This window comes from Microplitis demolitor, chromosome 3 (assembly GCF_026212275.2).
Source record: "Microplitis demolitor isolate Queensland-Clemson2020A chromosome 3, iyMicDemo2.1a, whole genome shotgun sequence".
Lineage (NCBI taxonomy): Eukaryota > Metazoa > Arthropoda > Insecta > Hymenoptera > Braconidae > Microplitis > Microplitis demolitor.
This window is the reverse complement of record NC_068547.1, coordinates 6,616,539-6,642,921: the sequence shown is the minus strand read 5'-3', so window position 1 is coordinate 6,642,921 and position 26,383 is coordinate 6,616,539. Positions and strand designations below refer to the sequence as shown.

At 29.8% G+C, this 26,383-nt stretch overlaps 1 protein-coding gene across 4 annotated transcripts in view; it reads right to left on the bottom strand.

Annotated features, from left to right (window-relative positions):
• Positions 1 to 676: 676 nt before the first annotated feature.
• Positions 677 to 26,383, bottom strand: part of LOC103568578 (serine-rich adhesin for platelets) — a 40,483-nt gene continuing 14,776 nt past the window's right edge. For 3 of the 4 annotated variants that reach the window (XM_053737785.1, XM_053737784.1, XM_053737786.1), the window contains 6 exons: positions 20,713 to 21,211; positions 14,092 to 14,234; positions 13,169 to 13,386; positions 11,666 to 11,892; positions 11,229 to 11,555; positions 677 to 9,832 (listed from right to left, as the gene is read on the bottom strand). In XM_053737785.1, the coding sequence (XP_053593760.1) occupies positions 1,538 to 9,832; positions 11,229 to 11,555; positions 11,666 to 11,892; positions 13,169 to 13,386; positions 14,092 to 14,234; positions 20,713 to 20,742 (9,240 nt within the window). In that variant the 5' untranslated portion in view covers positions 20,743 to 21,211 and the 3' untranslated portion in view covers positions 677 to 1,537. Of the gene's footprint in view, positions 9,833 to 11,228; positions 11,556 to 11,665; positions 11,893 to 13,168; positions 13,387 to 14,091; positions 14,235 to 19,228; positions 19,361 to 20,712; positions 21,212 to 26,383 lie in introns of all 4 variants that reach the window. The other variant, XM_053737787.1, reaches the window with a different exon arrangement.

Sequence of the window (26,383 nt, the reverse complement as noted above, 5' to 3'; positions counted from 1 at the left end):
TGTACTAAAGTGCAGCAATATATGATATTATTATTGTTATTTTTATTTTAAGTATTTATTATTTTAAATCTTAATTAATAAATTTATAAATTTAAATTATTCATATAAACTACTCAATGTACAGTATGGATTTACATATGATGTAAAATTTTCTTTTTTAGATTCAACTAAATCTAGTAAGTAAATAAAAATAATAACCCATGATACTTTGTCCTATCTTTTATTTAAAATGTACAAATTGATCAGCAACTCATGTTTTATTTTAAAATAATTAAATAATGAAATCTCATGAATATCGTTAATGGTATTAATTATTTATAATTCATTAAAAAAAATATAAACTGATGATAAAAGAGGGAATAAATCTAGAACGATGGAGACTTGTGATCACATGTGGCTTTAGATTTAAAAAAAACGACGCGGAGAAAAAAACTGTACACAAGTTTTATAATATTTATTTATTAATTAATTAATTATTTTTATTTTAGTCTCTGGTTGGCTTGCATCACTCAAGTGTGCAAGTACGCAATAGTATGATAGCCAATTTAAAATACGCTATCATTTTTTTTCTCTGTTATCATATATTTTATATTCAATTTATTTATTTACTCATTCATTAATAAACTCTCTTGAGTTCCAACCAGTTGACTAGATTGCATTTTTTTTTTGTTTTTTTTTTTTTTTTTCAATGTCTCTTAAAAGATATAAATCTATAATTTAAATATAAATTTACTTTATTTAATTTTTTTTGTATTTTTAATTTTTTTTATTTTTATTGAATGATCGACTACAATTAGAATTTGAATCTACTATATTAATTAATTTATTTATTAATCAATAAAGATAATCTAATAATAAATTTTCGTCTTACTATTTATACTTAAATTTAATAATAATAAAAATAATAATAATAATAATTATAATAATAATAATAATTAATTAATTAATTAATAATAGTAATAATAAGAATAATTAAATATTAATGAATATTAACTACAGGTTGTTGCCTGGCTCCAAAATAAATCTGGATATGAAGCCTGCTATACACTGATCAAGCATACTATTATTTACATTATCATCATCATTAATTCATAATAATAATATTAATAATAATAATAATAATAATAATAATTATCATGATAAATAAATTAATTAATAATGATTAGCAAGAGCCTGTTATCTAATCTGTTATCAAGCTACTACTGTATTCACTGTAAAATTATTTCATCCACTCATTAATTTCTCTCTTAATCTTTCTTTTTATTCATTATTATTATTATTTAATTATTTTCTCATTATGATAATTGGCATTAGCCGCTTTGGTCGCATTTAATCAATCATCATTTATTTAAATATTACTAAACACATGGCAATTGCCCTTAAGCGTTTTTTTTTTATTTTTATTATTATTTATTTTTTTAATAATTATAATATTTAAATATTACTTTTTAAAATTTATCTTCAATAAATTTACAAATACCGTACACTTTAATTAAATACATTTAATAATAAATAAGCAAGAATACAATCGCTAAGACTACCTCTTTTTTCCAAGTGATTTAACCAATTTCTTCTTGAGTTTGTGTTCCAATATTTTACCGCCTCCACTAGTAGCACCGGTACCTGTGGCATTAACTCCAGAGTTACCAGTTTGTCCAGCACCAGTACCACTTTGTTTCTTCTTGGGTCTCTCGGGTGATCCATTGCAGCAAGCGCATCCTTTTTTCACGTGTCCTCGTAAACTAGATCTCCTGGCACGGCAGTCAGGTTCAATCAATGTCGTATGGCACGATTCGTCGTCCGATGGTTCTGATGTTTTGTCTTGACTTGACATTAAACCCATTTCATTGTTAATCCCTTCACTTTTACCACGTTTACCAATAATACTTTTAGATTCTGCGCGATTTAATACCACCCTGGCATTACCGTGTACTTTAGTGTTGTCTTTTTTTTTTAAATAAGTACATCTATCATTAACTACTGTCGTACTACTATTAGTTGTTGTTGTTGTTGTTGAATTAATATTCGTATTAGTGTTAATATTAGAAGCAGTACTTTTAATGCTACTTAATTGTAAACTGTCATCAAGCCCATTGGTAATTAAATCATCAGTCTGACTGCTGATAGATTCACTTATACTTGAATCCTCATCATCACTGCTTGATCTCGTTCTCTCAGATATTGGACTCTCCCAAGATAAATACTCAGCGCGTAATACTTTGGATGTCGCACGTTTTTTGTTGGTATATGTGTACTTGTGCGTTGATAATAAAGGTCCTGCGATAGGTGACAGTGGCGAGGGTATCGTAACATCAGCGGTATTGCTGCTCATCAATGTCATACTGTCATCACCGGAACTGCCAATTGTATTGTTAACATTTGAACCAAGTGGTAATGACTCGGAATCTAAATCAATGTCTAATTTAATATTTGATGGAATACTAGACACGCTAGTAGGTGATCCTTCTTTAGAACCATTACGTGATATCATTTTTTTTAAAGACATTGTATCTTTAGAATCATTATCCATAAGCGGTAAATGCGGAGGTGAGAGTCGAGATAAATCTGAATTACTATTAGATCCATCGTCTTGACTCTCTGGACTTAATCTTAAATGTTTCGGTGGATTAATCAGTTCGTCATCTTGCCTGTCGCGTTTACATCTTTTAGACAGTCGGTCAGAGTCCTTGGAGGTTCTATTGCGCTGCGAAATACTTTTTCTTCGTTCAGTCGTTTTAATTTCAACACTGGCAACTGGACTGGTGTCACGGCTGCCACTCGATGAATCTAACGGTCGAAAGTATGAGGAAGCGTTATACAATTTCATGCCCAGTGGCTGACTACACGACGCATCTTGTGACAGATGATCAAATGACGGGGAATGATTGGTGTCAAACAGTAAATCGGCTTCTGGAAACAGGTCACTAGTGCTCGGTTCGTCAACACCCAAATCTTCACACTCTTCGGACAAACTTTTTTGCAATCTTAATTCACGTTCCATTGCCGCGCGATTACGCTCAATTCTCTGCTGCGCTAACTCACGCTCCAGTCTTGGATTATTACTTGAATTTTTATTGGCAACAACAATATTACTTTTATTTGAAGTCGTGAACTGTTGAAAAGGCTCAAGATGATTTATAAAATATTTTTTAGTCGCATTACTTTGAAACAATTGCCCGCTATTCATTTCTATACTCTGACTGGTGCCTTTATTTATAATTTGCAATACAGTTTGTACATTTTCAGAACTATCACCGTCACGTGAGTAAACTTTAAGAGGTTCAATAGTCAGTTGATTTGTTTGAGAAGGAACGTATCTCCATGGTGTATCTGGTGACGATTTTCTGTCATCTGGTTCCCAGGCTTCTTGCAGTCTAGCATTGCCACATAAAACACCATTACCTACTTTACAATTAACATCATTTTCACCAGATTGCCTCAATGTCGTTTCTTGACCATCTAAACTTCCACTAGTAGCGTCAGCACTCACTAAATATTGACTCGGACTGTCTATACTTGACATTTGTTTTGACGTAACAACCGAAATCGACTCGGTCTTCAAATGATTTTGCATTGACGTCACTGTACTCGGCGACACAAGCGAAGTAATGAGTGATTTTGAAATTTTTTCCGATGACATCACTTGATGATCTTCAAGTTTTCTTTTAACAGCTTTAGGTGATGTAACTTTACTGCTGGTTATTAATTCTGTCACCGCTTCACGGTTTTTATGCTGAACAATATGCGCTACTTGTTGCTGCATTGATTTACTTTGCGTGGTGGTATTGTTTAATGCCGTTACGTCACTAGGAGATGCAAAAGCTAAAGCAATTGTCGCACCGTGCATTGACACCGACTTATTATCAGCCTGCAGTTGTTCAATAAGCGGCTTTTTGTCATTATCTCCAACATTTGATGCCAAACAAACGACACTCTCAGTCTTACCACCACCAGAAGTTGATAATTTACCAATTGTTGAATTGAATAGCCTTGCACCTTGCAGTGTCAAGTTTGAATTACTTGTTATGACACCACAAAATTGTTGTGTGTCAGTAATTTCACTCAGACTACGTTGCAATAAGCCAATTGCCGGTGATTTGTTAACTAAAATAGTATTTTGTGTTGTTGTGTCATTGATAGCTGGAGTACCAGGTTCACTTTTGATAATAACGTCAGTTGCATTCTCACTTTTAACGTCCAACGTTGAGTCGTTATTTGTAAATTGTGCTGAAGAATTAGTCGATTGTTGCGGTATGACAACAGATGTTGTGTTTAAAGTTGTTGTTGTTGTTGTTGTTGCAGCCGTTGAATTAGAAGTTATTGTTTGTAAATTTGGTAACTTGACTTGTTTAACTTGTCCAGGTTGTTGTGAAATAATTTTACCAGCTTGATTTAAAAATGACTGGAGTACAAGAGCATTTGACACACCAGAATTACCACTTGTTGCCAACCCTGCCGGTACTGTTGCCAATAATTTAGAGCCACGTGATACTATTGTAAATTGTTGGGTACTTTTTACAAGATTCATTGGTAAAATATAATTACCACTGGGTACAAGTACTGCTGTACCACTTACTTTACCTGTAACAGATGCCAATGCTTCGCTCACGTTAACGGTACCCGAAGGCATAGTTTCTTGGACAATAACCGTTCTCTGTTGGCCGCTGGTGGGTTCAGTAAATATTAAATTACGTCTTTTGACGTTAACTTCAACTCCGTCATTTGAATCAGAAGTTGTCAAATTATTACGGGTCTCAGATTGTGAGTCAAGATTTGAAGCTGTTGATGGTTCATCTTGTCCTGAAAAACCAGCCGGACTGTCTTGTACAAGAGCGATACCACTTGATGAATCTTCACTACCCATTGTCCGACCCAAGTCATCAGCACTGGGACTCATTTCCGAGGATTGCTGTCCACCAGAAGGTTTACTCGATTTACCACCAGATTTTTTTCGTTTTGATGACTGACTTGGATTTGTCGGCGGATTAGACCGTCTTCTAGGAGCCGGTTTGTTATTTAAATCCGGAGAATTTCTCAACTGTTCCGCATACTCGGCAAGTATTGTGTAGATACGTTGAGCCGTTTGCTCATCTTCTTGAGGTTTTTGCTGTGGTTTTGGAATTGGTGATGACTTTGACGCATTACTTGACGTATTTGTTTTAACATTTTTTGGGGCCGATTTTTTCGAACTTTTTGGTGAAGGTGTCGGTGGTGTTTTGCCAGCAGAAGGAACAGATGCCGGAGCTGGAGTAACACAAGGACTTGAAGAACTCTGTGAAGTGACACTGAGTGCTGGTGAAGCCGCTGGTTGACAATAACTCGTTACCACAACTACTGGTGTCGTTGCAGTGCTGGTACTTTTTTGCGGAGTAGTCGGTGCCGTTTGATTTACGTAAGTAAGTGAAACTTTTTGCGGGAATACATCTTGCTGTTGAAACGTCGTAGTATTATTATTATTCCCACCATTGCTGGTTGTAAACTCGGTGTTTGTTGAAGTTTGAGATGAAATAAGAAGCTGTTGTGCTAAAGCCGATACAGCAGTTTGCTGATGCTGTTGTTTAGCTTGAGTTTGCTGGCTTGTCGTTTGCGTTTGAACAGTTGTGGTGGTAGTGGTATTGGAAGTTGATTGAAGCTGAGGTTGGATAGTACTGCGTTCTTTTACCTGCTCAAGTACACTTTCGAATTCACGCAATTGCTCAAGTGTCGTTGAGCTCACCTGGTTCGGTACTTCGATTGGCGAATTCAATAGAGTGTCTGTTCTAACTGTCGTCTGTCTTTGTTGCTGTTGTTGTTGTTGCTGCTGCTGTTGTTGCTGCTGCTGTTGCTGCTGCTGTGAATTTTGCTGCTGAAGTCTTGAAGCATTCAAAGTAGCCTGTATTACTTCAGCAAGATTCTGCTGTCTCAGTGGAGTTCTTATGATATTTAATTTGACAACTGGTGGCCTACCACCTGGTAGGGAGTTTGCGTGGGATATAGCCGGAATGATGTTCAACTGACTAGGATTTGCTGTTGTCGTAATAGTGACAGGTATTTTGTGCGTTGTATAAATAACACCTTGTGAAGCATTTTGAACAAGTTGAGTTATTGTTTGACTAGCATTTGGAGTATTAACATTTGTATTATTGCCACCAGTGCTCTGTACAATATTAAGTATCTGTCTGCCACCTGATGATGACAATTGAAGATTTGGAATGTTTGTTATTGACTGTACACTAAGACCACTATTACTACCACCAGCACTAACGCTACTCTGACTATTTAATACAGATGTTTGTACAGCTTTTGATAAATTTGACGTTTTCTGAATACTACTCATTGGCTGGGTTATTGTTTCAGTTGTCGACGAGGTCGCAACAGTCGTCGTATCAGTTGATTGTGTATAAATTGTTTTACCAAATGCCTGTTGAAATTTTGGTAATCCTGTATTTTGCTGCTGCTGTTGCTGAGAAATTTTAACAGTCTGTCTTTCATAAGTATTGCTTCTATTATTAGATCCATTACCAGTTGAGGATTCAGACACTCGTTGAATGTGCCTCGTAAAACCAACAGCATCATCATCTAAATTTTGTAACGTTAATAAATTTCTTTGTCCCGTTGTTATAACATTTGGATTAATAGTCGCCAGCTGATAAGTACCGTCAGGTTTACAAACAATTTGTAATTGTTCTGTGGTAATTGGTACTGTTGTTGTTGTAGCAGCTGTTGATGTTATTGTTGTTGTTGTGGTTGTTGCTGAAGGCGATGGTGATTTATTTGGTGAATCATTACGACTTATTACCCGTTGATTATTATTATTACTACTACTATTATTATTATTGTTGTTATTATTGTTGTTATTATTATTATTATTAACATTATTACTATTACTCATGGCATGAGGACTGTCTGGTTCAGTTGTCGACGCATTTGTTGAACTTGTTGGTGATGTGTCAGGCGGTTGATTAGCCTCTTCACCGACATCATGAAGTACTGAGGTACGTGTAGGCGGGGGTGTTTGTCCGGCTGGACTCATTCCAACCCCGCTATCATGGCCACCCGATGACGGTGTACCCGGTAATTGTATTATACTGCCAGCCATACTCGAGGTACGATTTCGCGGCGGTGTGTTCCCACTATTAACCGATCCAGAATTCGGACTCTGCGGAATGTTACGTGATATTTGTACAACATTAACTGTTGACTGCACACGTGGCGGTACCATCATATCCAATGTATTTAAACCTGGAACTGTTTGAGCCAGTATATCGGAATCACGAACTGCTTTAGCTAGTATATCATAATTATTATTTTTCCCTATATTATTATTAATATTATTATTATTACATTTAATTGGTTTACGTCCACGTGGACTTTTGTTATTTTTATCACTCGAATGCTGATGATGATGATGGTGATGGTGATGATGGTGATGATGATTATTATTGTTATTATTATTGTTGTTATGATGATGATTATGATTATGATGATCACTTTTAGTATGCTTGTGATAAGAGCCAATTGAATTTTTGTGCGCAAATGGCATTTTCTTTTGTATATTTATAAGCTCACTTGATAAATCACCGGCACTCAATACTCCCGGTTGTTTTTTTATTCTCGTTTGTTCTAATTTTTTATCAATCTCATCATTACGCGTTAGTATTATTTTAGGATTTAAATTAAGTGTACTGAGTAGTGGGGCAAATTTTGTAATATTATTACCGACACCAACATTTTTACCACCAGTATTATTATTATTATTATTGTTATTATTATTATTACCACTGATATTGTTCGTAACATTGTCTTTATTATTGTTATTACTTTTATTATTATTATTATTTAAAATATTTTTAGTTACCAACTGGGTTATTCTCGTGGGTTTTTTACTGTTTTGCGGGCGAAACATTCTCAGTGATTTTAAAACAGCCGGATCACTTCGTTTTTTAGTTATTATTATCGGGGCAACAGCCGTAAAAGCCGAACCTTTTATTGTTTCACGTTTATTTTCATCAAGATCAGCTGAAAATAATGTTATTATATCATTACTACTAACATCGGATCCACTCACATCCTCGCTGCCGACACCACTCGTTACTGTCGTTGCAGTATGACGTATATTTTCATTTACAAGCATATGAAAATGTGATACCGTATCAACTGTTAATTTAGATTTACCAACACTATTTGAATTATTAACGATACCAATACCCCCACTGGCTCCACTGTTACCACCACGTTTAGTTAAGTCTTTATTATTGCACGATTTATTATTTATTTTATTATCCTGCCGACATCCATCACTTCCTAAACTGTCTGCCTGACTGTCCTGAGTGTTGGTATCCTCGGTATCAGACACGCAACTTGATTTTCTTCTTCTATTGTGATTATGATTGAAATTATTGTTACGATAATGTTTATTACCCGTTGATTTAACACCACTACCGCTGTCATAATCGCTCTCAGAAGATATTAACCGATGAACTTTACGTTGTCTGGCAGTTCTACGTACCCGTAAAACACTTCCGCTGTCTGAGTCTGAGCTGTCGTCTAAACTCCGTCTTGTGGAAGTCCTTTTATAAGAGCCAGCTGGTTGAAAGCTTCCATACTGCTCGGAATTATCTGAAGGTATGTCTGCCCACTGCTCGTAACCCTTTTCAATACCAAAAAAAACATCCTTGCTGTCATCCTCCGATGGCCAATCTTTAAATTGCGAGTAGTCGATGTTAAGATACTTTAGTTCTTTATTTGTATGACGCATTTCTTCAGCATTCTCCAAATATCGCTCACAAAGTGCACTCAGTTCATTCCAATCTGACACCCAACTCAGCATGTGGTAACGCGGACTACTCAGTACGACAGCTAAATCATCGCACAATTGAGGCGTCAGTCCTAGTTGTTCGGCATCCAAAATTTGATTTGGCACTGATTTTTCGTCATAATTTGCCGAACCGGTAACAACTTCTCCTTTAATAAGTATCAATGCATCTAATGTACGATGATCTTTATTAACAACAGCACTATTATTATTACTACCACCTTGACTCTCAGTAGAAGACTTTTTTTTAATATTATTATTACCATTACTACTACTACTATTATTATTACTGATACTATTATTTGTATTACTATCGACATTCATTCCTTCATAATTATTACAATTAAAACATATTTCATCCAATGAACCCCCATTGTTCGACTCTTTTTTAATATTAACAACACACTTATTATTATCTTGTTTTTTAATTGAATTATTAGTCGAATTTGAATGACAACACTTAACAGGTGCAGTCAATAATTTTTTTAACAACACATCTGTACATTTATTATTATAATTTTGTGATTCCTGTTTACTGTTGTTATCCTTTGGCTCTGCTTTAATATCACTTGTGTTATTTTTAAACAGTGATTCACTTGATTTATCAGCAGTAGTATTTTGTTTTTTATTATCTGATTGAGCATTGTCGTCCATTTTATTTGAACTAGTTGTGGTAGTTGTTGTTGCTGTTGGTGATGTTAATCTTTCATTTTCTTTCGTCTCTTCATCAAGAGTTTGACTTTGCGGTTGACTCTCTTGTCGAGTTACTTTACCACAAGCTATTGCCAATTCACAAATTTTGTCGTAACAAATGCGTGTTGGATGTAACGAAAATGCCGTCAGTACGCACTCACGTGCAATACCAATATTATTATTAACAACATCTGCTAATTTTAAAAACTGAGTACTCAAACGTTTTGCAGTTTCACGTACATTGTCATTGTCAAGCTTTATTTTTTGGTTCTCCAGTTCATTCATATCTGCTGTTAGTGCTCTTATGTATAATTCAATAGTCAATGGTTTAATACTATCTCCAAACTGCAATTACAAAAAAATATTTTATTATTAATAACTAATAATTAATAGTACACTGTAAAAAATTTGCGGAGTAAATCTAGATTTTTTATTTATTTAATTCCCTCAAAGTGAATTTCACTCTGAAGGGGAGTTTCGAAAAATATTAATTATAAAAGAAATTACTAATACATACTAGGGTGGTCGTTAAAAATTCAATTTTCTCAGACGCCTCATTAAAAGCTTCTTTTTAGTGAAAAAATACATGGGTAATTTGGTTTTTTCTTTTTAAGTAAAAAGAACACGTGCCGCAGGACAATCAAAGTTCATTTTTCGATACAATCGCGGTTTTTTTTTAAATATCTCATGAAATATGCAGATTAAAGGAAAAAATCACAGGAAAAATTTTGTAGACAATTAAATTCTTGACAAAAAAAGTCACATTCATTTTTTGTATAAAATGTGTATTTATGAAGATATTTTAAAAAAACTTTTTTTAGATCTTATGAATTGAGCGTTTTAAGGATTAGAAATTTTGAAAATAATATTTTTCTAAGTAAAAAATGTTATTTTTAACATTCGCAATTCTTTAAATGCTCAATTGATAAGATCTAAAAAAGTTTTTTAAACATCTTCGTAAATACACATTTTATAACAAAAATAAACTTGACCTTTTTTGTCAAGAATTTCATTTCCTACAAAATAGTTGTTATGCTTTTTTCCTTCAATCTGTATATTTCATGAGATATTTAAAAAAAAACAGCGATTGTATCGAAAAATGAACTTTGATTGTCCTGCGGCACGTGTTCTTTTTACTTAAAAAGAAAACAAATTCCTTACGGTTTTCATCACTAAAAAGAAGCTTTTTATGGGGCGCCTGAAAAAATTTAAATTTTACCGATCACCCTATTACATAGCGAACTTAGGTCTTTGATATTTTGACACTTATATTGAGTATGAAAATAATTACGAGCTTCCTTTCCATATGTTCACGCGAAATGATTTTTAAAAATTGAACAAATATAATTACACTGACGCACAAACTGTCGTATGACTTACATTAACCATACCACGAGATAAAGTTTCATATTGTAGTGAAATATTAAATATTCCCATAAAAACTATGTCACTAGCTATTCAATAATTCAATATTTCCAATATGTATCATATATATGAAATTATAATTTAGTGAGTTACTAAAACATTTTATAAATTAAATACATGGTATTTTAAATTTAATTATTAATATCTGAATTAATTATTTATTGGATTCATTATGTTTCTGATTAATAGCTGTTTCTATTGAATATAAATTTATGCAAGTATCAAAACTTCGGATCGGAGTGAAATATAATCTGGATTTACTCCCGATTTTTTACAGTATAATGACAATAAGTAATTTAACTTTAAGAAAACTTACATGTTTTAATAAAACAGCACAGAATAAATATATATGCTGTGCACTTTCAGCAGGTTCTATTAATTTTCTAATCATGCCCGGGAGATTTGGATCAGTAGCCTTTAGTTTAACGTGTAAGCACGCCCAAGAATTAAGAATTTGTTCTAAAATACTTGCACTAGTTTCATTAACGGGCCTAATCATACCCGCTGTAACAAGATACTGAGCAACTAATTCGGCGGCTTTTATCGAATTTCGCCAAACACGCGCAGTACCATATTTCATTGGTTTCTCCTCGCTTAATCTTTGGACTAGTTCTAATCCATCATTTAGGTCCATTAATTTTAACTATAAATATAAATATTATTAATATTAAATTCTTATGTCAAAATAAATTTGTAATATTTATAATGTTATTGTGTAATTTATTATGATTTGAATATCATTATTATTCTTACTTGAGCGAATATATCTTGCGTGCGTTTTAATTTGTACAACAGGACAATGTATACGTCAATCATAAAGTGAACATGTTGTAAATCTGACAATGAACGTAATCGATCACTTCTTCGCAAACTACGGACACAAGCTGCTGCAAGATTTACTGCGATATCCTCACAACGATCTTCACAGAGAATTTTTAACCGCATTGTTAATAATTCACCTTTTTCCGAGCAACAAAATTCTGTAATTCAAAATTTAAATTCACTTTAATATTACATTTCATTTATTCTTATTTTTTTTTTTTAAATATAATTATAAGTTTTTAATAAAATACTTCGCATTACAAATTCCAAAAGGACATATTTTTATTCGCCCTTTTGGCTTTAGGGAGCTTACTAAAGCTACAAGGGCGTATAATTTTTTTTTTTCATTGCCAATTGTTTAGAAGATTCCTTTTAGAGCGAACATGTTTTTAAATTTTGAGCATTAAATTAATTTCTCAAAACGATTTGTAGCAAAAAAAAATTATACGCCCTTTTGGAATTAGTAACGCGACTTACCCGCGTAAAAAAAATCCATTCCAAAAACGGTCCTGACTGAATTTCCAAATTTGAGACAATTCTGAACTTTGATTTGAACAGTTTTTGAATTTTTAAATAATTAGAAGCGTAAAAAGTTTTCAACTAGTGTAGACTATTCTTGCGGGTTTCTATTTTTTTTGAAAATTTTAAGCAAAAATTATTTGAATTGACAATTTTGTGAGTTTATAATAAGTTTATAATTACTTTCAATCACTCATTTTATGGACTATTTTTGAACAAGTGGAAAAGTGAACAAAATCTGACCTTCTAAAAAAGTTTTAATAAAAGTTAAAAAATGTTTTCAAATCATTTTTATTTTTTTGTCTCATTTCTGAATAACTCTGGTAAGAGTCGTAGTAGATCATAATTCCTAATCAATTCCTTTTTTTTTAAGGTTCTTCAAACCCAAAAAGTTGTCAAAACAAATTAATTTTGCTCAAAAAATTAAAAAAATCGCGCGGGAAAAGCCTACAGCAGTTGAAAATTATTCGCTCTCTAATTTTAAAAGTTTCAAAAATATCCAACTTAAAGTTCAGAATTTTCTCAATGTCAGAACTTCACTGACATGAATGTTTTTGAAACAAATTATTTTTACGCGGTAATATCAAAACAATAAAAAGAACAATTGTAAACACTTTTCTTTTACCGATCAAAGTATCATTGGAATACTTAACTGCCCGACAATTTATAAATCTATAGACTGTACAGTAATTAATAATTAATAGTTAATGATTAATCATTAATTCGGTCGATATAAATACAATGTTATCTTTACAATAGTGATAAGCACGTATAGTTATATATTTAGTACTTAGTCACTAGATATCACTAATTATAATGTCATTAAGTGTAATGTGGTGACAAATTAATATTGCGGTATAGTACAGTTAAATAATTGAATAATCGTTGAGCTTAATATAAAAGTATAAAGTATACCTTCTTCATGTTCAGGATCTGGTTGGCCATTGAGTATTCGGTCGAGTGCTGGATGAGCCCAAGGATTGTGTACCAACGCGACGAGGGCTGTGCACCTCGACGCAACCGGATGGTGCACCAGGTGACTCACACACCTCTGCAACGTTACGCTGAGGTGTGTTTTTGTAGCAGGTGACAGCTTTGGCCACTCCCCGCGCAATACCAATGTCAACGTGTGCCTAAAAAAATTTATTTATTTATATCAATATTCAATTTTATATATTATTTAAAGAACTTTTTTTTACTCTCAACATATTGTCGTAAAAAACGTTTTCCAAATATATATTTATGTTTATTAATGACTTAAATAAGTGTATTTTATGTGGGTATAGGAAGTTTATGCCGGAAGTTGAATTTTTTTATAAATTTAATGGTACGTTTTTCTCGATAACTAATAGAGGTAATTATTTTAGTTTTTTCTTTTTTTTTTTAAATTAAAAATAAAAATATGAGGAGATAAAGTAAACCTATTAATTTTTTCGAGTTTGTCAAAAGATAAATTACTGACAGAAATTTACAGAAATTTATTACATTTTTTTTTGTTAATAAAAAAAAAAAAAATTAATTAAATTTTGATGAAAATAAAATTTAAATGAAAAAACAAGTTTTTGATGATAAAATTTAAACGGAAGTTAGTATGATAATTGATTAGATTAATTAAAGTATTAATATAACTCTTAAGACAATGATAAAATCTAAATTAATTATCCAAGATATCAATAATAATTTAAATGAATATTTAAAATTTATTACTAAAAGTTAGAAAAAAATATTGTTCATTATACTTTAAGTTGATTTAAATTGTTATAGACTCGTTACTAAACTTATAAACTTGTAAATAAAATAAAATAAAATAAATTAAAATAAAATAAAATAAAACTTACTTGTGGACCCATTCTATAAGAGACTGGGTGGCCTCTGGGCTTGCCGTAGAAATGAAGTTGGTGACATGCTCCCAGGCAGACAGAAGTGCACCCACCTTGTCGCCGTACTTTTTTTTGCTGTCACTTAAAGTAGCTTCGAGCCCCTGTAAATAAATTTATTTAATTATTTAATATTATTATTTACATACAGGTTATAAAATATAAATTTTTTAATCGAGTAAGGTAAAAAGCCCCTATAGCTGCTGACTTTCCATTGGAGTGAAATAATTAGTAAATAAAATGAAAAACCATATTTTTTTTTAGTTATTTTTCGAAGTTTCGAGTATTAGAATAAAATTTTAGTTTGGAGAATAATGTTGATAATTAATTATTATTAATTTTCTTAAATAAGGTCCTTGAGTGTACCCATAGTCGCTCACTAAAAGTTGTCATGTACCATTACTCGATCAACACATGGCCCTATAGTCGCTCAAAGACAATATCAATTAAACTATGATAAGTTTATTAAATTGGACAAATAATTTATAAATTATATTATTTTATTCTTTCATAATATAAAATTTCATGAATTTAAAAAATGTATTTAATAAGATATAGTTATAACAATTCTTAAAAAATTTAATGTACCCTAAATTTAATCTGACGTATGAACGCTAAAGTACAAAATGCCCGGCTATGCGCGATTTTGAAAACAGTCATTTAATTTAAATTTATAATCTATTATAAAATAATTTGATACATGATATTTTAATATATTTAGATTCACAAATAATTATTTATCAATAATAACATTTTTAGTTGTAATTTTTTTTATAAAAATTATAAAAAAAACGCGTTGAACAGTTAAAGTGAGCGACTAATGATATTGAGCGGGTATAGGGGCTTTTACCTTAAAGCACTGAAAAAAAAAAAATAAATAAAAAAATATTACAACAAATAATATAAATAAATAATTAAATACATTAATCATCATAAATAAACACCTGAAAAAAAATAACCATCAGTAATAGTATGCGTACTGTAAGTGTTCTGACTGTTAATTGTATTGTACCGTAAAAACAAAGATAAAATGAAATAAAATAAAATAAGCAACCACTTTACTGAATTAAAACAAGTGATACAGCATCATGCTGGATAATCAATTTAAAATGCTTGTATTATTTAATTAATTACATTCGTAATGTAAATTTTTGTGTAATTAATTATTAATAAAATACTCAATATGCGGTGCAAGTATTAAAATAATAATTAAGCTTGCATAAATATAAAATAATTTATTATTTCATAAAAATTTAATATATATGAATTATCAATTATTCTATTATTAATAATAATAATAATGATAATAATATTTCCTATTTAATCTGCCTTGAATTTGATAACTTTATCACTAATGATCTGATTCATTTAAAATTGGCTCGTGACTTTTTATTAGCTATGATAAAAATTAAAAAAAAATTAATTATGATAATAATAATAATAATAATATTGTTATTAATGAAAATATTATCGGATAAATTGTAATTTAGATGACATGATTGATATCTAAATATGTCATATCGCGAGTTTACCAAGTATATATATATATATATATATATATATATATTATGTATGTATGTATGTATGTATGTATGTATATATATATATAGTATACTCTATATACTCAGTCGTCTATTGCAATCAGTATTATTTGGTGCAGTGTGTTGTCTACCGGAATAACATTCACGTCAACCACAGAATTTCCTGACCTGAAATATAACGATATTAAGACTGAACTATTGGAAATAATTTTATATGTATCCATTGAATCATTTATAAATTGTCAATAAGTATTATATTATTTTATACATATATATTTAAAAATTCTGTAACATAAATATTGTCATTATCCTTATAATATTATTATTAAGTATACATTTGATAGTATATCAATTTGAATGTATATATATATATGTATACATTACGCTGTAATGAGATATTATAATACTGGATAATATGATAATAAAATTCAACGAAAAATTACGCAATGCAACGTAAAAAAAATATTATTTTTAATTATAATTAAATTATGCATATTTATATACTGTTTACATTTAATTAATATGTTTATTTGTATATCGATTCTCGAGTACGATATAAAAGAAAAAAAAAAGAAATTGGAGTCTGTGAATCTGTAGTTACAATATTTATACTTCTGCGCAGATATTATTTGTTTTATAGTTGATCGATATATATATATATATATATATTATCAAGATCGTAATTAAAAGTTATTATTAATTGTCGTAATTTAATTAATGACTGATAAAATATTAATTTAGTTATAATAATATTTGTGTGCTTGTAGAGCTTCGGGTCTTATATATATAAATAGACGAATATAAACTCTCATTTATTAAAATGAATATTATTTTTATTGCCCTAGTAATTTGCTTTGTGATTTAATTAAATTTAAAACTTTTAATATAAAATAAATAATACTGGTTAATTTAAAAGAATTTTTCCAATGAAATTATTGAAATAAAAATACAGATAAACTTGTTTTTTTTTTTTTTATGAATAAAAAAATTTTTATGAACATTTTTAACTCCTTTTTTTTTATTCATAACTAACTCAACTGTTATCTCTGATAAAAATATTCTGGTGAACTATTTTCAGTATGAATTGTATGAATAGTATATTTGTATACGTGTATATGTATATATATGTACGTATGTACATTGGTCCATGAATTTTCAGCATATTTGCAGATACACGAGGGATTTACATTGACAATAAAAAATAAAAACCTTGTGGTATTATGAATCATAATATTAATTAATATCAAAATACGTGGATTTAATATTAATGCGGATGATGAATTTATATTCGTTATTATTGTTATAATAATTTACAAATGCTAGTAATTAATATTAAATATTATTTATATTTAATAAATATTTCCATGGAATTTAAATAATTATTTCAATATGAAGAGTTTTATTAAAAAATTCGTAATTATACTGAGGTAAATTAAAAATATTTTATGAAATTTACAAGCACGGATTTAATTACTTAGAACATTTAGTATAATTAAAAAAAAAAAAAAAAAGTATTAAACTGAGTTGAATTTTTTTGATAAAAATAAAACTTTTATTTTTCAGTGACTCGTTACTTAACTTTGATCTTTAAACGCTTTGCAATAAAAAGAAATGTATATTTTATTGGAATATAGATTAAAAGACAATTAAAATAAAAAAAAAAATATATGTATATATATATATATAAAGAATTAATAAAAATGATTGATATTACCACAAGTTTTTCTACAGCGCAGAAAGCATTTTTTAATTTTTCATTTTTCCTCAATACCAAATTGAATAACTATCAACATAAAATATTTTTGTAAAAAAAAAAGTCAGCGGTGAATAGCAACAAGAAGTGCATTAACAATGAGCTTTGTAAATAAATAAAAAATGCGATAAAAATAAAAAATAAATTCAACGAAATAATAATAAATAATAATAAAAATAATAAAAAGGAATCGGACGTTGAAATAATATAATTTATTGGTGCAATCTTGACCGGAGTATAAACTAAAAGAAGGGATAGGAAGGGAATTTATAGACGTTGCACATTGCAAAGCGTCGAGATAGCCATTATTGGAATAGTATGAATAACCGAGTACACTTTACTAATCGATAATCGATACACACCGAAACCATCATAATCAAGATTCGTAGGTGGCTTTACAGTTGTTGCAAACACACACTAGTCCGTATATTTATCTATATAAAATACAGCAATTAGAAAAAGATACAAGGCATCAGTAGTCTTTTACGTTGGTCACGAAAATTAAGGGATATAAAAAAAATTCAAAATTTTTGAGTGATTTTCAACATGATGTAACTCGGTAAAAATGGTCGTAGAGTAAAAATAAAAAAAGCAAATTGTAGCCTCAAGTTTCTAGTTTTGAGTTATAAACTTTTAATTTCGTTATCATGCACGGTTCCGGAGTAATCCTAAGAAAACCGACGCAAAAAAAAATTTTCAAATTTTAGCTCATCTTCAAGAAAGTCTATGGGCTTCAATACATTTTTTTTGATAATCTGACCTTATGACTCTTTTAGGAAATTTTATGCCCTTTAATTTGCCACCCTCAAAAAGTCTCTACGACGATTTGGCGCCGAGTTATCATTGATCAAAGCAAAAATGTCCATTTTGGCCTACTCTGGAACCGTACATGATAACAAAATTTGAAATCCAGATCTCAAAACTAGAAACTTGAGGCTACAATTTCCTTTTTTTTTTTTTACTCTACGACCATTTTTACCAAGTTACAGCATGTTGAAAATCACTCAAAAATTTTGAATTTTTTTTATATCCCTTAATTTTTGTGACCAGTATATTAAACGATAATAATTGAAGAGAACAGTATATTTTAACCAGCCAAATACATATCTCAGGAATAACTCAGTGGTACATTATTGAGTCGCGGGTGAACAAGAGAGTAATGCTAAACAGTAAAGACAGTGTGGAGTATGTACTCTGTACAATTTGCTGAGTACGTATGTATATAGATATATATATAAATATATATATATATATATATATATATATATATATATATATATGTGTGTGTGTGTGTGTGTGTTGTGTACTGAGAGAGGTATTACATTATATGAAAGTAAAGGAAAACATGGATTGAGAAGCTTGAGAGAGTAAGAGATAAGAAAATTTGTTGAGATGAGAGTAGAATTGCCGGAACTAGTGTTTACTGTTTGTCGTATTCAATGCTTACGACTGCTCACCCAACTTATACAACTCATGCTTTAGTTGACAACTTTGAAAATACGAATTTCAGATGCTCACAAATTTAAGCTTCGTTGACTTTGTAATTATTTTCAATGGGTTTTTTAAATTTATATCTATTACAAACTTATTTAAACTAAACCGTAAGATATTTATAATATAATATAATTATTATTCTATTCTAATTATTTTATTATTACTCTTGATGTCGCTCTTGTTGCAGTAGTAGTAATGATAGTTTTTATGTAAAATAATAATTTTGAAATTTATATAACAAATAAAGGATTTATAGAAAAATAAAAAATAAAAACAAACAGAAGAAAACAAAAAATATATTAATGCCTACCGCGACAAATGGGACCATTATAATGATGATTGTTTTGTGTACGTAGTTATTTTCTTGCGGTGTAAATGCTGCCTTCTTATTTTACCATGATAATCCATTGTATGTGCTGTCCGATCCTTTAGTGAGATTACGCTATAAAAAAACATAGACTAAATTTTTAAGATTGAAGCGACAAGAGTTTTTCAACATTCAACAAAATAACAGTAACAGGAATGAGTTAAAATAAATAAATTTTGAAAAAAAGTCGACATCATTCTAATGATAAATAGGGTGACATTTATTTGGTTTTTACTTTTTCCTAACCCATTTATCTTTTATCTAGAACAGACTTTAACTCATTCATTTTTTTTTTTTTTCAATTCACTCAATACATCGATGCGTATTCGATTCGATTTAATGTAATTTAAAATATTCTTTTAAGTATAACTCAGGCAGTACGCTTTTCTTTATATTAATTTTTTCTTTTCATTTCGTATTTTCTTTATCATTTTTTTAAAATTAACTTGAGAATAATTCAATAGTTCACCAGAGACTAAAAGTATAAAATAATAGGATAATAATAATGACAAAAAATAAAATAAAATAATAAATGTTTGAATGACAGTTTGGACTTGCTTAAAGCCCGGGGCAATTTAAAATTTACAAAAGAAAATAACCAACGATTTTAGAGTACTCGTGTGATGTATGTGTACTTTTGTGTGTGTGGTGTACCATCTTTTTACAGCAGGAAGTAACAAGAAAAAATTTTATAAAAAATAAAAATAAAAGATGTGTAAATTTGTTCTTCAGGTTGGATATTGCGTCAACTGAAAAGTGTCAATATGAATGAAGGGATTTAACTGAGTTGAGGGAAAAAACTAAATTTATTATTTTTCCCTTCTGTTTTGTGCTTGACACACACTCGAGTTGTCAGATCTTACGCTAAGATCCAAGTACTAGGATTATAAAAATAATAAAAAATAGCAAGATTTAAATAAAAAGAGCGTGAGTTAAGTATGAGAGGAAACAAAAGTGAGGAAAGAAATATATAAGATGTATTATTATCATCATCGTGATAATCACAATCATCAGAATCATCAAAGCCGTTGTCTCAGACGTCTGCAGTAAAACCAACCGGACTTTTCGGTAACTTTTCTCATTCTGAAAGTTTTACTAAACATAAGACTTTTCGTCTTGGGCTTGTCGAGAGCCCGCCCGTTTACGTTTGGAAACTACGACGTTTGCCAACTCGGTAAATTCGGCAATTCTCAACGTCCTTTTCTCTATTTTCCTGTTTACTTTTTTTCTCACTTTTTTTTTCCTCCCTACTTCTCATTCTCTTTTCATCTATTTTTATTTTTTTCTGAAAGCAAAAAAAAATGTAAAATCTCTCTTCACTTTGGCAATTATTTTTTTTACCTAAGAGTAAAAATAAAGTAAAAAAATATTAAAAGGATTAAAACAAACAATAAAATAATAATGATAATAAAAATAATAATTCTTACCACGCACGACTTTTGGATGTGCGAAGACATTCAGAGTCGTATCGTATGCAATTCAAGTATGTCAGCGACTGTACTTCGTGATAATTATTATTATTAAATAATTTAAATAATGTTGGGGATATTATAGTTGTAATTAACCAATAATAGCTGTGGCACGGCCCCAGCAATGGCGGCAGCAGCCTTGACTCTGTTGACGATACAGCGTGATTGTTTTTAAAGTTTATAGTTGTCGAACCCGGTGTGTCTCGTGGCCGCGAGCACCGTCCAGGAGCTACAGTGACAGGTCTCGTGGCGGACATCAGCAACTACGCTTAAATGTCAAACGCCAGCTATGTTCTCCCCCGAGACCCCAGACTGCCAATAAGTATTTCCTATAACCAATAGTATCCTATCCTTCTTACGTAACTCACAGTACTTATTTTCTCCAAACTTATTTCTTCTTTGAGTTTCAACCCTCTGTAGACCTTCGCCAACTCCACCTCCTTGGCCACTCGAACTTCTGTAATTATCAAAAAGTGTCTGAATTATTACTTTTTCATTACATTATTATTATTATTATTATCACTATTGTTATAGTTAGTAACTAGATTTATTTTTATAATTATTTAATATTATATCTATTGTTATTATTATTTCTATTTACTTTTACAGACTTTAATCGTCGTATTATTTTTCAATAAAAAATTTCTATTATGACCAATCCTCGAGAACATATAGTAAATAATGAAAAAGACGGTTCAACAGAGCGTAAGACGGAATCGCTCGTATATATATACCATTTTTTTCATTTTTTTTACCTTTGCCAATCGAGTTTTCTCTTTCTCCATTTATTTTTTACTAGTGATATAGATATATATATTTCTCTACGCTTTCTCAGTGAAAAAGATGGCTCGATCCTCTCTTCGCATTTTCTTAACGAGCTCAACAGCAAAAGCTCTCATCTCTTTGCTCTTTTTATTTTATTTATTTTTTTCACCCTATGCAAGTATTAGTTAAGCCGCTTTATACATAAATTCCATTCATTTACTTTTGTGTTTTTATCTTCGTTTGTTTCATTAACTTATAATTATATTTTATAATTAAACGATCACAAAATTACTGTCTCATTCAGTAAATTTTAGAACTATATACTTTTTTATCTAAATCCACTCTCTAAAAACCAATTAGTGAAAATCACATGTACCTCAGAATTGGAACATTTTTGACGCAACGAAAATGAAAATAATTTATGTGATTTTACTCTAAAAGTGACTTAAGTAGGTGGGAGTGGTCTGCAATTTTCGGCTGACATGCGAAACATTTAAGAAATCTAGATCCAGTAGATTTTTCACTTTTCATTTAAGGTAAAAGCCCCTATACCCGCTCACTTTTCATTGGAGTGAGATTAAATCACTCAATATAAATCAATAAATAAAATGAAAAACCATATTTTTTTTTATAGTTATTTTTTGAAGTTTAGAGTATTAGAATAAAATTTTAGTTTGAAAAATAATGTTGATAATTAATTAATATTAATTTTCTTAATTAAGGTCCTTGAGTGTACCCATATTCGCTCACTAAATTTGTCATGTACCATTACTCAATCAACACATGGCCCTATAGTCGCTCAAAGACAATATCAATTAAACTATGATAAGTTTATTGAATTGGACAAATAATTTATAAATTATATTACTTTATTCTTTCATAATATAAAATTTCATGAATTTAAAAAATGTATTTAATAAGATATAGTTATAACAATTCTTAAAAAATTTAACGTAACCTAAATTTAATCTGACGTATGAACGTTAAAGTAAAAAATGCCCGGCTATGCGCGATTTTGAAAACAGTCATTTAATTTAAATTTATAATCTATTATAAAATAATTTAATACATCATATTTTAATATATTTGGATTCACAAATAATTATTTATCAATACTAATAGTTTTAGTTGTAATTTTTTTTTTAAATTTAAAAAAACGCCTTAAACAGTTAAAGTGAGTGACTAATGGTACTGAGCGGGTATAGAGGCTTTTACCTTGGTTTTTATTTTCATTCTACGAAAAACGTTTCGATCTTTAAGTACATAAAATCACATGACAATCACTATTTGGCAGTATAACGTATACTACTATTTGAATTAGTGACATAGTTTTTACTAGTAAACAGTAAATAGTACCTATTTTCACTACTTCAAATTTAAGAGAGCATTAAATTAAAATAAAAATTAATGTTCTATTATTGTACTCTAAAAAATTATGTTGAAAAAAAAAAATACACTTGGCAATATTTTATTTTGTTTTTTTTAGATGAATAACTAAAATAACTAGTATAAAAATATTTAACAAATTAATTGGCATCAGAAAGTTATCGATACATTGCGAAAAAACGAGTATTGAAAATTAGTCTGATTGATTATTGGAATAACAAAGATAAAGTGAACTACAGCACAAAAACATTTATATTATACATACATATAAATATTAAATGAAAAAGTATACATGGAACTATGTGTCAGGCTATGTTGGGTTCATGGTTGCAGTCGCAATTTACATTGAAATAATATACGGTTCACCTGGTCCGCCATCTTTCTCTTTTCATCCCTCATTAACTTGCGGACGTAGACACGAGGTTTGTGCTAATTAGTCTTCTCTCATCCTTACATATATACATTTCATTGCATCTCTGTTGCTCTTTCTCTTTATCTTTAGATAAGGGTTAACTCAACCGTATCAACAAATTTTCTAGCATACGTGATCGGAAATCATATGTAGATGCACGAACGTCGGAGTGTTCCCTTCCGGCGTTGTGTATTTATCGCTTGTATAATTCAACACACCCACTACTATACCATGTCTACGACAACGACTATCACAGACGGCGACGTAGACGTAGTCGTAGATGTAGATGTAGACATAGAGACGACGTTATACAGGGAATACCGCTTATAGCACGTACGCAAAGTAAAATCCTTTGAGGCAACGCAAATGCAAGCGATGTATGGAGATATGATGCAACAAGACTAGACTACATACTCACTATTTAATACAATATATATGTATACATATTTGTATTTAGGTATGGTACTGGTGTATTCACGGCTTCTGATTCAGAACAGAGGGTAAAAGAGAATAGCGATATGGGGTAGTATAGTTATGAGGGGATTTTGTATTGCGTGTGAAACCTGATGTCTTGCTCGAGACTTAAGAGTAGATTTTTTTTTCTCAACTATACTCAACTATAACTGTATGAAAAAAAAAAAAAAAATAATAATAATAATAAAAATGTGGAAAAACTTTTGGGTTCGAGAGCAGCTCTAAGGAAAAACTTTTTTTTACCGGACGAGAGTATACTTTGAGGTTTGCAAGACTTATTTTTTTTCTTCCTTATATATACTAACTTTTATGAAAAATAATTGCCATTCACTTTTCCCGCAGAAAAAGTAAACGGGCTACTTGGCAACGTGTATATATGTATATATTAAGGGCGCGTTCGTAATATATATATATATTTTTTTTCTTATCATTTTCTTTTATTTCTTGAGTTTTTATATTTATATTTTAATGCTAATTTTTTTTTTCTACTTTTTCGTTATTTTATATTTTTTTTTACGCCTTGGGGGCATATACGAAGAACGTACCACCAAATGGAGTTGAGGAAAATAAAATACAAGAGGCGTTTTCTCCAATAATTGAACGTCACATTTGCATTGCTAAAGTTTTAGTTTATTTTATTTTATTTTTTCATGTTGAATCGGGAGAAAACGAAGCATAGGGTTTCATATTTATTTGAATATTTCATTAAATAACGTTTGTTTATTTATTTACAAGTAGCTATTGATTAATATTTATTTATTCATTTTTATTTTCAAAAACCATTTATTATTTTCCTTTACCATCAATAGATGTCCGCAGATCTATTTATTCAAGTATTTATATATGGGTATAAATATATATTTATATCTGATGTATGCTGGTGCAAGCAATGTGAATAAATGCAAAGATATTTAAATGATAAACGATTTAGGGATAAAGAAAATAGAAAAGATAAATTTGACATTTATAAATTTGAACTTTACGTAATTTTAGTCTTTAGGTTTCTCGGTCATTACAAAACAATATGGGAAATGCGAATGCTGCGCACATATACAACATATATATACGTGTGTACACAACAATACAAGGGTAGAAATAGGGGAACGCCCTTCTTCAACGCTTCTACGATCTACGAATAGTAAAATATAAAACAGAAACTAAAGCTTTACTAGTCTTGTAGTTTTTAGCTTTAGTTTTAGATTCGACAACATGAATCGTACTGAATAAATGACACTAATATTTATATCCATTTTTTTTATTTTTTCGTTTTAAAGCTTTTATATTTTTATATGTTACGTCTATTTACTCATGAATAATTTTTGTTATTTAAAACATCCATATGAAATTTATTTTGACGAGTATAAAAATGTTACATTTGAATATTTAAGAAAAAAAAAAAAAAAAAAAAAAAGTGGACATTTTTTTCACTCCATTTAGTGAACTCGACAAAACGGTTTTTTTTTTTTTAGAATACTACCTCAGAAAGTTTAACGTTGATATCAAAACAGTTAGAATACTCGGAAAATGAAATTGCCGTAATTTCAGTAACGCTTGATAATTGCCAATTACCATTTTCTGTTCACGTACAAACTCATCTACATATACATGTCTATATATACATATAGAATGATGTGTTGTGTACTTTTAATACACAGCGTTGTGTTAGCAATAAAAATCCTCTCCAGCGTGATCACAATACGGTCATTGAATTTTTATCGAAATACAGCAATAAAAATAAAAATTTGATAGTAATAAAATTAAAATTTAAATGAAAAAAAAAAGAGAAAATAATATTCTATTTAGTATTTAAGATGTCTTTTTTTCTTGCGCACTTTAGTAATTAATTTTTAATTATTATTTTATATTTGAGATAAATTGTTGACAAAAAATATATAATTATTTATAATATCCACCTGTTAGAGATAAAATGCATTAACCCTTAAATTTTTGCCCTTTAACATTCAACCCTTACAGAAGCGAAAACTTAACGGATATCCGTCCTTTTTTTTTTCCTTCCACCTCGCAGCACACTGCGACGTCACACGAGGGTGAGCGAGAGCCTGAGCGTGTGTAGAGTCTTCATGAGGGCACTTAATCCTATAGTTAGTGCTCAATGAAAGAGTAAAAAAAAATTTGAAAAAAAAAGAGGAAGGAAAAAAAAAGAATGAGAATAGGCAACTCGAGTGTGAGTGTGCGCGTTGGAGATATTTACAATTTTAATTATTTTTCACGGAAAAATTATTCATTAAAAGTGATTTAGGTAATAAAAATCTGAATATTTTAAATTGCTTAGTTAAATTAAATTAAATTAAACATTAAATACATACGACAATATGAATTTAATTTAAATGGAGTTTTTTTTTTTGCTTTTTAATCCTAACACATCATTTGAATATTAAATTAAAAGCCTATTAGTGGCTAAATATTACCATATAAATAAATTTCCAGCAAAATTTAAAATTCATAATAATGTAACATTTAAATATTGATTCATATTTACTCTGCTACAATTTTATAAAAGAAAAAAGCTATTAAATTTTAATTAATATATGCAAAAAAGTTTAATAATTCATTTAAAAATTATAAAACTCC